General features: G+C 40.7%; 1 protein-coding gene across 4 annotated transcripts in view; it reads right to left on the bottom strand.

Annotated features, from left to right (window-relative positions):
• Window positions 1-15805, bottom strand: part of dok7a (docking protein 7a) — a 62985-nt gene that overhangs the window by 7330 nt on the left and 39850 nt on the right. Inside the window, exons 9-10 of one of the 4 annotated variants that reach the window (XM_081355328.1) lie at window positions 14584-15048; window positions 11153-11241 (exon numbers count right to left, since the gene is read on the bottom strand). In XM_081355328.1, coding sequence (XP_081211454.1) covers window positions 11153-11241; window positions 14584-15048 — 554 coding nt within the window. Of the gene's footprint in view, window positions 1-11152; window positions 11242-14583; window positions 15061-15805 lie in introns of all 4 variants that reach the window. The other 3 variants (XM_081355327.1, XM_081355329.1, XM_081355330.1) reach the window with 3 other exon arrangements.

Genomic DNA, 15805 nt, shown 5'->3' with positions numbered 1-15805 from the left:
CCAACCTCCAATTCTCACACATTTCTCAGTCCCCTCTAAGTTCAGGTGGCTGGAAATACTAATATTGCAGTAAACGAGCCTGTTATAATACACGCACGCCTGCAAGCAAACGCCGACACAAAACATGACGCTCTCTTATATGCTCGCGCTAACTGAAAGCTTATGTGTTCTCCCCCTGTGGCTCAATGGTGGAACCTTAGGCTTTCGCGCCAGAGACCCTTGTTCGAATCCTGGCTCTGGCAACAGATAAAAATTATGCTGTTCGCTTCTCCGAGCTGGCACCCTCCCGCTCACAGGTGCTTGAGTATTTATGAGCGTCTAAACATATGAGCCGTCATAGCATTTCGCTCTGTCAGTCCCCTTACAAGGCGACTGCAGATGTGTATTTTGCAGCCAACGAGCACGTTGTACAACCCGCTCGCCTGCACCCAAACACCGTCTTTACGGCACCCCAGAGAAATCTCATAAGAGTATAATTCTGGTTATCCGGCTCGCGCCGATGGTGTCTTGAGTGTAGAAAATGTGCCCGCTTCCCAGTGTTCACCCCTACACACAAGCACGGTTCCCCTTGTGTCATTTACTCATGCAGAGCCCACTCTAGAGCTGGCATATGCCGCTCGAGTGTTAAATGTAGGAAATGTGCCCACAAAACAGTGTCCACACCTACTCACTGCCTGCTCTGCTACACTTTTATCCCAGGGGACGGAACCTTAATGCCACATACCGGCCGTGTTGTGAACGTAAGTCCTGTGCCCGAACACGAGCGCTCACACTTACTGATAAACACTGTATCCAGAGCTCTCAGACCTATCTTAGATCTGAGATATTTGAACAAAGCTCTCATGAGACGGCCGTTCAAAACCCTCACGACCAGACAAATCCTCGCGCAAATTCGCCCGAGGGACTGGTTTATTTCTCTCAATCTGAAAGAATACGCATACTTTCAGATTCAGATTTTACCCTGTCACAGGCCATTCTTGAGATTCACCTTCAACGGTTAGGTATATCAATTCGCCGTCCCGCCGTTTGGCCTGTCTCTAGCACCCCGTGCATTCACGAAGTGCATGGACGCGGCCCTCGCTTCCCTGAGAAATCAGGGTATGTGAATTTTGAATTATTTGGACGATTGGCTGATTTTGGCACAGTCAGAGATAGAACTCATATCTCACAGAACAGTGCTTCTCAGCCATCTGGAAAGCCTGGGTCTCACGGTCAAATGGACCAAGAGCTCATTGCTGCCCCGTCAGTCAACCTCTTGTCTGGGAATAGAGCTGGACTCGGTGGCGATGACGACCCGCTTGTCAACAGAGTGTGCGCGCCGTGTTCGGCATCTGGCTGCGTCTTTCCAGAAGGGCAGCGTTGTTCCTCTGAAAACATTTCAGAGAATGTTGGGCTATATGGCTTTAGCTGCAGCTGTGCTCCAGCTGGGTCTACTGCGTATGCGCCCTTCTACAACGTTGGCTGAATGCTCGAGTGCCTCACCGAGCCTGGGCTGCCGGCGGCTCGCGAATCAGAGTGACTCAGAGCTGCGTCTCAGCTCTGCAGCCCTGGATAGCGGCCAAATGGTACCAGTTGGGAGTGACAATGGGAGATGTCTCGTACCAAAAGGTGATCTCGACGACACCTTCCTAGGTTGGGGCACTCTTTTCGGGGGCAGACCGGTCTATGACCTCTGGTCAGACCGGGAGAAAAGCCTTCACATAAACTGTCTAGAGATGATACCGGTCGAGAATACGCTGAAGCAATTCCTCCCATACCTGCGGGGCCACCAAATACTGGTCGGCACGGACAACATGTCTGTGGTGTCCTACGTGAACCGCCAGGGCGGTGTCAGATCCTGAAATCTCTGCGCTCTGGCGGAACGCCTCCTCGTTTGGGCTCAGCTCTCACTGCGCTCGCTCAGAGCCGCGCATGTGCAGGGCCACCTGAACGATGGCCCAGATAAACTGTCCAGTTACTGTGGCGTCTTTTTTTTGGTGAAGCGAAAGTCGACCTCTTTGCGTCAAAAGACAACGCTCATTGCCCAAGGTTCTTTTAGAAGAACAAGGACACGCTGGCCCAAGCCTGGCCCAGCTGCCCGCTGTATGCTTTCCCTCCGATCTCACTGCTACCACAGGTCATCAGGAGAATCAGGGAAGCGTGCCACTCGGTGCTCCTCATAGCCCCGCGCTGGAAGAACCAAACGTGGTTCCCAGAGCTGATGCGGCTGGCAGACTCAGCCCCATGGCCGATCCCAGTGAGAGGTGATCTCCTCTCTCAAGCTGGCGGTTCGATTTGGCATCCTCATCCAGAGCGCTGGTTTCTGCATGCATGGATAATCAACAGATACCCGTTGCCCTGCCAGAAGGGGTTGTAAACACGATCACACAGTCTAGAACTCCCTCTGCGAGACGGCTCTACACGTCTAAATGGTCTGTGTTTAACAAATGGTGCACTGTCAAAATTTAGACCCACATACTTGTGGGGTTTCGTGGGTGCTTTGCTTCCTTCAAGAGCGGTTGGACATGGGCAGGTCCCCCTCCACGCTCATAGTATATGTCGCGGCTATTGTAGCGTTCGCAGAGTCGACGCTCGGCCAGGCAATAGGAAGGAACGAGCTCATCATCCGCTTCCTTAAAGGAGCCAGGAGGATGAATCCCCCGCGGCCCCCATCGGTTCCTATTTGGGATCTTTCTTTGGTCTTGGAGGCCCTGAAAGCTCATTCCTTCGAACCTGGAAACTGGATTTGAAATACCTCACGCTCAAATGTTTTTCTGATAGCTCCGTCATCAGTCAAACGTGTGGGTGACTTACACGCGTTATCAGTTAACGCTGCGTGTCTCGAGTTTGGACCTAATGACTCTAAAGTCATTTTCAAACCGAGACATGGTTATGTCCCCAAAGTGATGGGCACTCTTTTCAGAGCGCAGGTCATTTCCCTCTCAGCCGGCATCCGGCAGCGAGGTCAATAGTAACCTCCTCTGCCCTGTCAGAGCACTGAGAAATTACATCACGCGCTCCGCCGCTATCAGGCGCTCGGAGCAATTTTCGTTTCGTTTGGAGGGCGCACCAAGGGTCTCGCCGCCTCGAAACACAGCCTGTCCAGATGGATAGTGGACGTTATTGCGGCAGCTTACGTGTATAAAAATCTGCAGTGCCCTTTGGGCATCAGGGCTCATTCCACCAGAGGCATGGCCTCATCGTGGGCTTGGTCCAGCGGAATTTCCATTCATGACATTTATACAGCGGCAGGCTGGGCCTCCCCCTCTACATTTGTTAGGTTTTACAACCTGGAAGTTCCCGCCCTGCAGGCTAAACTTCTATCAGTCTAAGTCGTGTGTACGCCCTGCCCAGACTCATTGTGCGTGGGCTACCCTACGCGATTTAGCTCCCCTGGTTGAGCTGCACTATAAGGGTTGTGTTAAGTCAGTATAGACCGGCCGAGCCGTTCTACACTCCCTATTGTGTGCTAATGAACATGCGCTGGCCCACTCTGTTGGCCACCTGTTTCCCACTTTTCTGTGTTCCCCGGGTTTCCCCCGGGACTCATGTAGTGGATGCTAGGCCCTCATTGGGCGTGACGTCACGATAAGCTCAGTGGTAGGTTGCTGCAGTTGCCGCGGAGCAGCCAATGAGCGCGCTAGATGGCCCGCTCTAGGTCTGCTAGCTGCTGCACTGCGTTGACAAGATATAAAAATTAAGGATAATTTTTGGCTTCATATCTCGAGAAAAGATGACTTTACCCGTAGCGTAAGCTAACTTACGCAATACTCATTCCCTCTTCTAGAGAGAACCGAGTATCGTTTTCTCCTTTTTTTTTTCTTGTGTGCTGACTGATGAGGGGGCCACTGTGCCTTGGTGAAACGGTATTTGTACATGTAGACTTTTTTTTTTTAATTATAGTTGCAAGCAGGGTTCGAAATGACTTAGGACTCTATCCCCTAAAATTTAATTATTAAATTATTAAAAATTCTTAAGACTACCTTGCTACACTATATACTGTAGGCAAAATTGGGGTTCGAAATGACTTAGGACTCTATTAGGCAAAATTATATGGATCAATGTTGAAGGTGGGATAATGGTCTTGGGATGTTTTTCATGGTTTGGGCTAGGCCCAATATTGTAGTGGTGTCTGGAGAAGTGGCTATAATCTAAGAGGTAAACCTCTAACTCTGGAGCAACAAAGTTACAAGTTCTTTTTTCTCTTTTTCTCTCCATGATGCAGGATTCTAAATTTAGAAAAATAATATTAGCTTCCTAGATAGCTTACCAAGCTCTCATATACTCATTCATGCTCAAATCACATTCACTTTAATCAACTCACAGACTTGACTTAAGTCCTGGTTATCTTTCGTAATCACTGACTGGACAAGTAGGTTGTTATGCTAGCTTTGAATAACTAGTCTAGCTGCTAGGTCTGCTATGGAAGCTTGTTTCCGCCACAGAATAAAACATTTTAAAAGATAATTGCGACTATTTATCTCACAATTGCGAGTTTACATCTCGCAATTCTGACTTTATTTCTCAGAATTGCGAGATAAAAAGTCAGAATTAAAGCCAGAATTGCGTGAAATAAAGTCGCAATTGTGTGTTATAAAGTCAGAATTGCGAAATATAAAGACAGAATTGCGTGAAATAAAGTCGCAATTGCGTCTTATAAAGTCAAAATTCTGACTTTTTTTCTCGCAATTGTGTGTCACATCTCTTCTCAGAATTGTGAGATATAAACTAACAATTGTGATATATAAAGTCCAATTCTAAGGGAAAAAAAGTTCTGATTTCTCACAATTCTGACTTTATAACACACAATTGCGACTTTATATCATGCAATTCTGACTTCATATCTCCCAATTGCGTATTATAAAGTCAGAATTGCAAGATATAAACTGAGAAAAAAGTCAGAATTTCAAGTATATTTCACGCAATTGCGAGTTTATATCTCATAATTCTGACTTTATAACACGCAATTGTGACTATATCACGCAATTTTGACTTAATAATAACACACAATTGCGACTTTATATCACATAATTTTTAGATAAAAAGTCAGAATTGTGAGATGTAAACTCGGAATTAAAAAAAGTCAGAATTGTGAGATTAAAAAGTCGCAATTACCTTTTTTTTTCACTCAGTGGCGGAAACAAGCTTCCATAGTCTGCTGTTAGCTGGCAGATCATTTGGCTTCATACACATAAGTTACAGCTTGCAAGAAACGTTGACAAACGTACTCTTCTATTACGTTAATGCAACTTTTGATATAGGAACTCGAACTCCTAATATTTTACTATAAGCAATTATGGAGATATAAACATAATTGAAGCACTTACAGGATTTTCATTCAGGATTTCACTCTTTGTGAGGTTTCGTTTTGCCGCGTTCAGCTAGTGTCTGCGAGCGGCGATATTTTTTTTCCCAGGATGGTAGGGGAAGACTCATGAATATTAATCAGGGAAGTCATCCCTGATTGGTCTGATGACCTACCCCTAACCCCACCCCTAAACCTACCCGCCACTGGAGGTCTGATGATCTACCCCTAACCCCGCCCTAAACCTACCCGTCACTGGGGTTAAAACCAATCAGGGATGACTTCCCTAATTAATATTCATGAGTCTTCCCCTACCATCCTGGGAAAAAAAATATCGCCAGCGGGAGCACCACAACAACAATCTGTGACGCTGTATAGGAACTCACTCGGCTAATAGCAGCCCTGATTGCTGCCTCGCGCTAGGAAATAAATTAATTACTGTTATAAGTATAAAATGTCACTAAAGACCTATAATTTGCACAATCATTTTTAATGTTAAAATATATTTGTCGGGGAAAAATAAATAAATAAAAAATAAATAAATAATCCCAAAATAAATTCTTATAGGGGGTCCCTAATGACTTATGGAGGGTCCGTGTTCCCCCCCCCCCCCCCCAGACCCCCTCATTTCGAACCCTGGTTGCAAGCAATAATAAAATACAGCATATTGCAAACAAAAAAAAGGTATACTGTGAGAAACGGACCTCGGGTTCGGGTCAGGCTCGGGCTTAAAATATAACCATAATGTTCGGGTCGGGTCGGGTTAAATTATTTCGGGTAGGGGCCGGGTTTGGGCTTAAGTTTAAAGCCTGTGCAGAGTCAGACCTCTACTCAACAGCAGTAGGGTTGTGCAGTGAATCACATTTTTTAGTTTCTGTTTCGATTTGGACTTCCAACGATTTTGAAAACGTGATAATAAGGATAAAATGATCATTGGTGTGCTTTTGCCCCTCCTTAAAAGCCTCAACTTAACATCCAAATCAGTCAAATCATGTAACATGGCTGTCTCTTGCAGGACATGCTTTATTTTACAAAGAGTTATCAAAAGCGTGAAACTTCAAAGCGTAACAGCTAAAGAGACTGATCCCCGCTAGCTTTCTGTGTGACTGTTGCAAGACAGAGCGGAATACGGGTGAGCAAAGTATACTTGAGGTTTCAGGGTCACCTAAATTGTCAAATACACACAAAAATATGTCAAAATGTCCGTCTTTGTGAGTATTTACATAAGTATTTAATTCAATTATGGGTGGGGGACAGAGGAAACCACCATGGAGGAGACGATGGACTGGAGGTACTGTATGTACCAGAGAGGAGATTCTGATGACCCAGAGCACAGCCGTGAATGCCCCCAGTGGAACCGATGGTATGAGGAGCCAGAGTGGAGTCAGAGATCCGACCACCAGTGGTGGAGCCAGGTGAGTTGGAGACCCAGGCCGAGCCGAGGAGACAGAGACGGAGCGACACTGTAGGTCCTGGAGGACAAGGTAGAGCAGTGGTAAGGTGGAGCAGTGGTGAGGTAGAGTGGCTGAGGTGAAGCCAGAATGCTGGAGGATTGAGGCGTGGCCGGTGGGACCAAGGACCAAGGTGGAGCCAGAGGGAAGGCAGAGCACGACGGAGCCGAATGGGTGGAGGGACGAAATGCAGCCGAAGGCTCGGAAGTCCGTGGCCTAAGCAGAGTGATAACTGACCAAGGCGAAACCGGAGGGACGAGGGAGCCCGTGGAGCCGTAAGGACGAGGGTCCCATGTGAAGCCGACTGGTCGAAGGGCTGAGGTGAAGTTAAGGGCTTGGTGGCCCAAGGCCAGGGATCTACTTGCCAAGGTGGAGCTGGAGACCGGAAGACCCGAGGCTGATCCACACAGCAGAGTGGAGCCAACAGAGGAGGAGCCGAGGAATTGAGGAAAGTCAGCCAGTAGAGGAGGCGGGATAGATAGGCTGGGTGAGGCCATCAGCGATGAAGGAGACTTGGAGCTGGGCAGAACCATCAGTGACATGAGGCTTTGGGGATTTAACTCTTATAATTCCTCATACAACAGTACAGAGGACAGGCACAGGTTATCCTCAGTGGCAGAAATGGCAGGCAATCCATATTTCAGCAGCACAAATCTTGTCTATAGCCGCTTTCCGACCGGAGGAACCTTTTCACAGTTCCTAGAACTATTGACTAAAGTACCCGGATGTTCCTGCGGTGCGAACACGCCGACTAGGAACGATTTTAGTTCTAGGAACTCCATTTGTAGGAACTAATTTAGGTCCTACTTCAGAGTAGGGTCTAAACCAGTACTATAGGAACTACCCGTGACGTTAGTGTACGCTGATTGACCGAACGCACGCGGAACACCAGCACCCGCCATTTTTAAAACAGCTAGAATGTAAACACACAGATTATAGCCTATATTTACTCCATAAACTAACTATACAAACATGGAAAACAGTGATAGATGGGTCTCTAAACCTTTATGCTGAAGAGAAAATCCAACGCAACTTTGAGGGGACCAAGCCAAACATGATTATGTTTATCTGCCCAGCTAGCAACACTGGACATCAACCACACGGCATAACGTTAGGCTAATAACCTTTTTTCATATACTGTCTACTTTCTATAACAGTTCTGTCTAATAAGATATTAAACAGTACTGTTAGACAGATTGCTAACTAATAAACACAGAGAATGCGAGCATTGTTTGCTCTGGCGTTCTCAGCGCCGCCAAAATAAAGGTCTGTCACGCCGTCAAAATAAAAGTCACCGTGCTTGCGTCACTCCCTTACCCCTCCTACCAGTTCCTATGGACACTTGGCCAGTGCGAACGCAAACAGCAAAACCGAGTTTGGGGAAGAGTAGTTCTTAGAACTGTTTAGAAGTGGACAGTTCCTAGAACTAAGTTCCTGTAACTACTTGGTCGGAAAGCGGCTTATGTAGCAAATTAGCTCAAAAGGGAAATATGAATAATTAATCATAACTCGTTATAATTAATTATAAATATTTGGATCAGTTAATCGAATTAAATTCATGTAACTGACTTACTGAATATTTCAATCAATTAACTGAATCTTTCAATCAATTAATCTGTTCATCCAGCGAACACTCAGTATTGATCGTCTAATAACTTTCTTGGCATGTAGCTGTGATCCCAATCGTAAAATTGACATTCATTTATAAGCAGACCAGAATCAACATGTACGAATGTGCACAAAAGTTTTTTAACACACAATCACACATACATGGGTAAAATGGAAAGTGAAAAAGGCTGAAAAACCGCAACAGAACAGAGGAATGAAACTATGAAAAGAGTAATTTAACCTTCTAGAAGAACCTTACTTACCAGTGCCTTACTACAAAGCTCCTTTGTTAACAAAGGGGTTCACAACTTTAGCTAAACAGCGATTTAGTATATCGTACGATACTTGCAGTTGTCTTAGCTGTTTAAGACCGCCCGAATATACAGTCACGAGGAGAAAGTCTTGATAGTTCGGTCCGATGGTGCTGAAGTTGCAATCGATTTCTTCCGAGTTGAATGAAGAAGCGATGGTAAACTTGTAGAGTTAGTTGACTCTGTTATGGTCGAGGAAGGTACACGACTCGATGTGTGTTGAGGCGAGGCCGGATGAGGTTTCACGTGAACTTAAGTTCCCCAGAGGTCACACCTTTGAGTTTTGGCTTGACCAAGGAGAAAGGTGCAATTCTCAAGTGGGAAAGTTAATTTGTTTGAAAAGATAACTCATTTGCATTATTGGAGTAAGCTGGTGTTTGTGTCCATTTATACTCTGATAAATATTACAAAAACACACTGCATTCTCTAAGAAGGTGATGTCCACCAAAATGTGAGTCATTAAGCGAGGAATATTTTGACAGCAGACACCACTTAGATAGGGCTACATTAACTAGTAGTAGGGCTGTCGTGATAACCGCAATATTGTAGTACTGCACTACTGACAAGCCAACCACAGAGGAATGCAAGTAACCACGATATTCGTGTGTTTTCTTTTTTCATAAGGCTACCCTTCTTGTTTTGAACTTAGTGCATGTGTATTGAATGCTAAATAAGTTAATAATGATAAAAATACCATTTTTATCATGGTGATTTGTAGCTACAGAGGCTTTGTGGATTTGCACTTATATAGCACACGTACGTCTGCAAGATGTCTGTTAAAGATCACTTCATCTGGAAAGCATCTGCTGTTTACTAACAGCAGGAAACGTCCTATAGACGTATTGCAGATGAGCAAACACTCTTAAAAATATGTCTTCCAGATGTAAACACGCACATCAAATAGACGTCTCCGTGATGTACGTGTGCTATCAGACAGCTGTCACTATTACTAGCTATTCACTAGTAAATGTGAGAGATTGACTGAGCGCGTGCGATTACCTGCGTCGGTCTTTGATGTCAAGTCACATTCGTGAAAAGGTTGCTGTGTCCAAGGAAAGCAAAATATTTGTCATATCATCCCTTTAACGTTTAAGGGTATTTACCATGAATGGCATCAGCGGCAGTGCTGGTCAATGCATTGAATCAATGCCATTGGTCTCTATTAAGTGAAGCATCAGCTTCAGTGTTAACCATGCGACGCATTGCTAGTCAGCTGAGCCTTGAAAAGTGGAGCTCAAAGTTAAAAATAATTAACACCTTGTTTCATTACATCTATATTTTAATGAATCAGCATTTTTGAATGTGTTTGTTGAATGAACGGTTTAATGACTCCGTTTAAAGACCGTTGCCGTATGTAACTGCGCGCTGAGTAACAGCTTTTCAATGCGCAGAGACGCTGTTTATTTTCGGTTACATTGGTTACTGAAAATGTCCTTGTTTTTGTGCATGCTGACCACATCATAATTCTTATTTATATAGCAACAAATAAATCAAAATAAATAAATAAATAAATGGCGATAATACCACATATTGCACTATTGAGCCACTCAAAATTACTGCAAAGGAAATTCCTTCACCGCGACAGCCCTAACTAGTAGTTCTATCATCAGGCATGCATAATGCTATACAATATAAAAAGAAAATATACAAACAGTAATAATACACAAAAATGTACTGGTGAAATGCATGTTAATTCATTAGACAGATTTGTCAATGGATTAGTGGAGATAATTCCATTTCTATGGGACTGCATGTTTGTTTCTTGTAGCCTGTACTGTTCTCTTATTGAGAACAATCAATGTCCCAAGTGTCTTTGAAGTGTATGAGTAGAGTAAAAGGGTGATAATTCACAGTGGGGCAACCAGACATCAGGGAGTCTGCTTGGGTGAGGAGTTGTGAAGATTAAGTGTAACAATGGTGTGTTTGATCGGTCCAGTCGTTACATCCATGTTCGGTGGTAACACGCAGGAGATCACTGAACCAAACACTGAACAAAGGGAACTAAGAGCTTAAACAAACAAGGAGGCTAATCAACAAAACTAGAGACAGGTGTGAAACATAATCATTAAGTTAACCATAGAAACAATCAAGGATTGGGAAACCAGGCAAACAAGAACAGATGAGAACCAAACCAAAACACAATGAAACTAACATACTCATAACTTCAACTTAGACTTATATTATTAATTTATTATTTTATTTCAGTTCATCCATTTTTCATCTAATATTTATATTTTATTTTATTTCAGCTTTGTTTTAACTGTGACTTTTAATAGTTTTGGTGTTAGTTGACAATAACAACACTGGTCTCAAGAAAATTTGACCTAGCATCTGCAGTCCTTGGCCCTTATAAAGAAGACACAACACTCTTTTAAAAATCTGTTGTGCATTAAAGGGTTTATCGAGCACAGGTGTGTTAATTGCACTGTGTTGGGTTGCATTTGTATTTTTGTATATTGTATTTTCTATCAAATGTAATTCAAAAGGAATATCTTCACCTCTGGACTCCTCTCTGTTGTTCGACCATCCATAATTTCATAGGCAGGATCTGTTCTTCCTTTTTCTGCCCAGATTCTCTCTTTGTTATCTGCACAAGATAATCATAGCACAAGGTCAGAATATACAGTATGAGTGACAAGGGTATGTTTTGTCTTCTGTAAATTGTGTTTTTCCTGGCTGATTTGCATGGAAAATTATACACTGTAGGTTTTGGTCAGAAGGTGCGCAAAAAAAGAGAAGCGTGCAGGTCCGTTTACATAAACATATGCTTAGTTTCATTCCACCAAAGAAGAAACACAGTAACATTAAAGCACTAGTTTTTTTTTGTTTTTTTTTTTTTTTTTATAATCGCTAGAACACAATTTTCAATACTTAGGTTACTTTTTCAGAACTTTCTAAACAGTGATCACAACAGCAGTTTATGTGCACTAAACTGTGGATTATTTATCATTGCTTTGGCACAAAATGCATTCAATGACTACATCTTTCAAATGACAAAAAAAAAAAAAAAAAACATTTATCACTTAAACACAACCACCACCAAAACTCTAAATACCTACAATTTGGACATGTTTGCATTCTCTTTCAAAACTGTTAAACTTAAGTTCAAAACCTAACAAAATTGAATAAGACAGCAATTTGCCACCTTTCTGCAGTAATATTGAAATACATTCCGGTCTAAAAAATGAAATACTATCACTCTCTACTGCTTATAATTCACTGCAGTATGTTACATAGTCCATGCTTATATTACAGACAGAACAAAATTATAAGATTATAAGTTAAGTTTTCTCCTTTTGTATAGATGGTAATGAAATTGAAAGACTAACACTTGTGTAGGTGTTCAGCTACATCTAATTGTTTAGATAGTATTTGATTTTTTTGAGTCAGATCATATTTCAATATGGTATTACGGGTAGAAATGTAGCAAATTTCTTATTCATTTTTGTATTATGTTAGATTTTTAACTTGAGTTTTTTTAATTATAATTATTTAAGTTGTTGTGCTCAGTGTAAAGAGTTTTGAAAAAGTGACCCAAGTATTGAGAAATGTGTTAGCGATTATAAAAAATAAAAAAGTAAACTAGTGTAGGGGCAAGTCATTTTCAAATGTTCATGCTGGATGTTTTATTATTCAACTTGCTTGCAAAAACAAGTACACTTTACCATACTTTTTTTTTTAAAGTACTTATTATGAAAATAATATACTTTAAAAGAATTTGCAACCTGTGTGAACTGAATGTAATGCATGTTAACTGCAATTAAATGTAAATGTATTGTTTAAAAGGGAAATTAGATTAAATTAAAAGCACCTTAAAGCATGACTAAATATATTTAAAACAATAATTAAAAAAAATTACTTGAAACCTTTAAGTTTGACATTATTACAAAGTGCACTTTTTAAAAGTGTACTTAAGTGTGTTTAAAGACAGTGATGAAAGTGTTCTCTCTTTAACTCTTTCATGCATGAATTATGATAACCTCAGTCAGGATTTATTTTCCTATGTGGTTTTATTGCTCTTAGGGCATGAAAAACCACTCAGATGCTCCCTCCAGTGTACCAGAGTATGTCAATTTACCCTTATTAGCTGATAATTCTGATTATGTTCAAGATGGACACATTTCTAGCATAGCCCTCCTCTGAGAAAACCTAGTGATACGTTTTTTTCAATCTCATCTGAAATGAGCAGTGTTGGGGATAATGCATTACAATTAACATGCATAACGCATTCAGATTACTTTGTTGATGTTACAAGTAACGTGCATTACGCAATCAGATTTTTTTTTAATGTTATGAGTAATGTATTACAAGTAACATGCATTACGAACTCAGATTACTTTTTGATCTAACAAGTAATGTATTACAAGCAACAAACATTACGTAAACATTACTTTTTGATCTAACAAGTAAAGTAATAAATTACAAGTAATGTGCATTACGTAATCAGATTACTTTTTGATGTTACAGGTAAAGAAACACATTACAAGTAACGTGCATTACGAAATCAGATTACTTTTTGATCTAACAAGCAATGCATTACAAGTCACATATATTATGTGATCACATTACTTTTTTGATGTCAATGAAAATTACATTCTAATAATACAAATACATTTATTTACAGTAAAAAAAAGTCACTGCAGAATACATATTTAAAAAAAAAAGATACATAAAAATAAGTGGCTGGTGAACTGGGAGAAGAATAGAGTAAACTTTAAAGTTATTTACACAATGTGTATCTGATATTAATAAAACGTGTCTAATTATAATGGAAAGGATTATTATTGCCTCTTCCATAGACATCAGTGTGTATTTTACAAACTCTAAATGTATTGGGTTTTTTTTAGTACTTATGTGAATTTATATGTCTGAAACCTAAAATAAACATTATGTGGTTGAAAACACTGAAAAGTTGTGATTTATGACAGCTCTGAGCGCGCCTGTCTCTGGCTCAGTGCCAGCCTACACGCAAAAGCACATTTGAATTTAGCAGTTGATCACGTGATGCACTGACCGTTCTAATCACACCGGTGTGATCGTACGCTCCAGGGACCAGCCAAGACTGATCACACCGGTGTGATCGTACATGCGAAAGGGCTAGTAACAATTCAATTATTAAAGCTAATGATAGACGGTTAGCACTCAACACGAATGGTAATTCTGGACGGTGCCCAATAATTTCTTGTTTAAAAATAAAATAAAAGAAGTCAATTTAAAAATTATTCATCATTATTACCCTTGTAATACATATTTAGTCAGTATGTCATGTGTTTAACTGTCAGTATCCTATCCTGGTAGAGCATTTCTTTTTCACTATGATGTTTCTGACAGTGATATCTTTATTTGTATGATGGATAAATACCATTGTTGGGAAAAGTTACTATTAAAAGTATTGCATTACAATAAAAAAGTAACTACTTAGAGGTAAGAAAAGTAACACATTACTTTCCAAAAAAAGTAACTAAATTTCTTTTTATGGAAAGAAATACGATACTTTTCTGACCTGGCTTGATGCTTGCGCTCTTTTCCAGTGTTTTTTTTTTTTTAATGATAAGTGTATTTTGTTCTCTAATGTTGAAATGTAAGTTTTGAAAATGAAAAAAAAAAAAAAAAAAAATTACATTGGATGAATCATGTGTCTTGTTTTAAATCCCATTTTAGCTCAGAAGTCAGAAATAACTTATGACACATGCATCTCCAACATCAACCTTGTATCGAACTCACTTTCAAGTCCTTGAGCTTCTTCACCCATTCAAATCCTCAAAGACGACGAATGGAAAACAACAATATAGATGGGTTTTGCAGAAGAGTAAAGCTAATTATTAATACGATTAGACAGACTTCTGGAGTGATGAGGAAGAGAAGATTGAGTTGGGTTAGAGATGAGACAAAGTCCAGTGTGAGAGATTTGGGGTTGACGTTCTCTTACCTTCTTCAGGTATTTGTTGCAGAGAGACTGGCCTATTGGGATACTCAATGGAAGAGCAGACAGACTCTGGGATGTTCGAATTGTTTCTACTCAGTTCTCTGCTCTGGTCCTGGACAAAAATTGAGAGTCTGGATGGAGGCGTGAATCTCAGCAGCCGGCAGTTTCCCTCTCCTTTCCTGCACTGGAGGCAGTTCTCATAGAGGACAGTGTGTACTGTTTGAACGGGGCGTCTAGATGATGACATCGCCTCATAAACGCTGCTACTGACTGATTTCCCAGCAGGATTGTAGTGTGCCAGGAGATCAGACAGACAGGAGATGTATCCCTCAGATCGCTCCTCCTCATTGGTCTGTGAATGTTCAGATAAGGGCTTCCATGGATCCTGATTGGTCAAAGATAAGTCGCTGATCTCCACTGGCTGCTGATTGGTGTCTGGTCCAGTGGGAGGGGCTGAATTTTCACCTGCTGAAGTAACACCTGCTTCTTTGAGAGTGTGTCTGTACGTTCCTCACATATAAATCTCACTTTATATTAATTTTATATTATTTATATTAAAATGCGCTGTGTATTACTAAATGAATACGGGAGGTGTCCAGACACTTGTGAAAAAGAAGTGCACTTAATTGTATTGAATGTGCACTTCCAATCTTAAAAGTATATTTTAAAATACTATATTTACAGATAATAGAATATTAATGAAATAAAAGGCCACTTAAGTGTACTTAAAAAGAGAACACTTCAATGTACTTAAGAAGAAAAGCGGTTCATGTCAAATAAAAAGTTTACTTTAACATACATTTTAAATCATCGCTTTAATAATCCTCTGTCATGTTTTAAAGAAGTACACTTATTTTGATGTGTTGAGTAACATACTAAAGGACATGTAATATACTGGATTATAATTTTAACTGTAGTGTGTTGATGGATATATTATATTTAAAGTTAATATATTTTAAATTTAATAAATTGCAACTTTATCATTACAAGTGTATAATTGCAAATATATTTAAGTATATATTTAACACACACACACACACACACACACACACACACACACACACACACACACACACACATATATATATATATATATATATATACAGTCGTGCTCAGAATTAATCATACCCCTGGTAAATATGATCAAAATGGCTGTAAAAAAATAAATCTGCATCGTTTATCCTTTTGATCTTTCATTCAAAAAATTGGCAAAAATCTAACCTTT

Source organism: Scardinius erythrophthalmus (assembly GCF_964197995.2).
Source record: "Scardinius erythrophthalmus genome assembly, chromosome: 2".
In the NCBI taxonomy this organism is placed as follows: domain Eukaryota; kingdom Metazoa; phylum Chordata; class Actinopteri; order Cypriniformes; family Leuciscidae; genus Scardinius; species Scardinius erythrophthalmus.
Note: the sequence above shows the minus strand (reverse complement) of the source record. Positions and strands in the feature narration are given on the sequence as shown.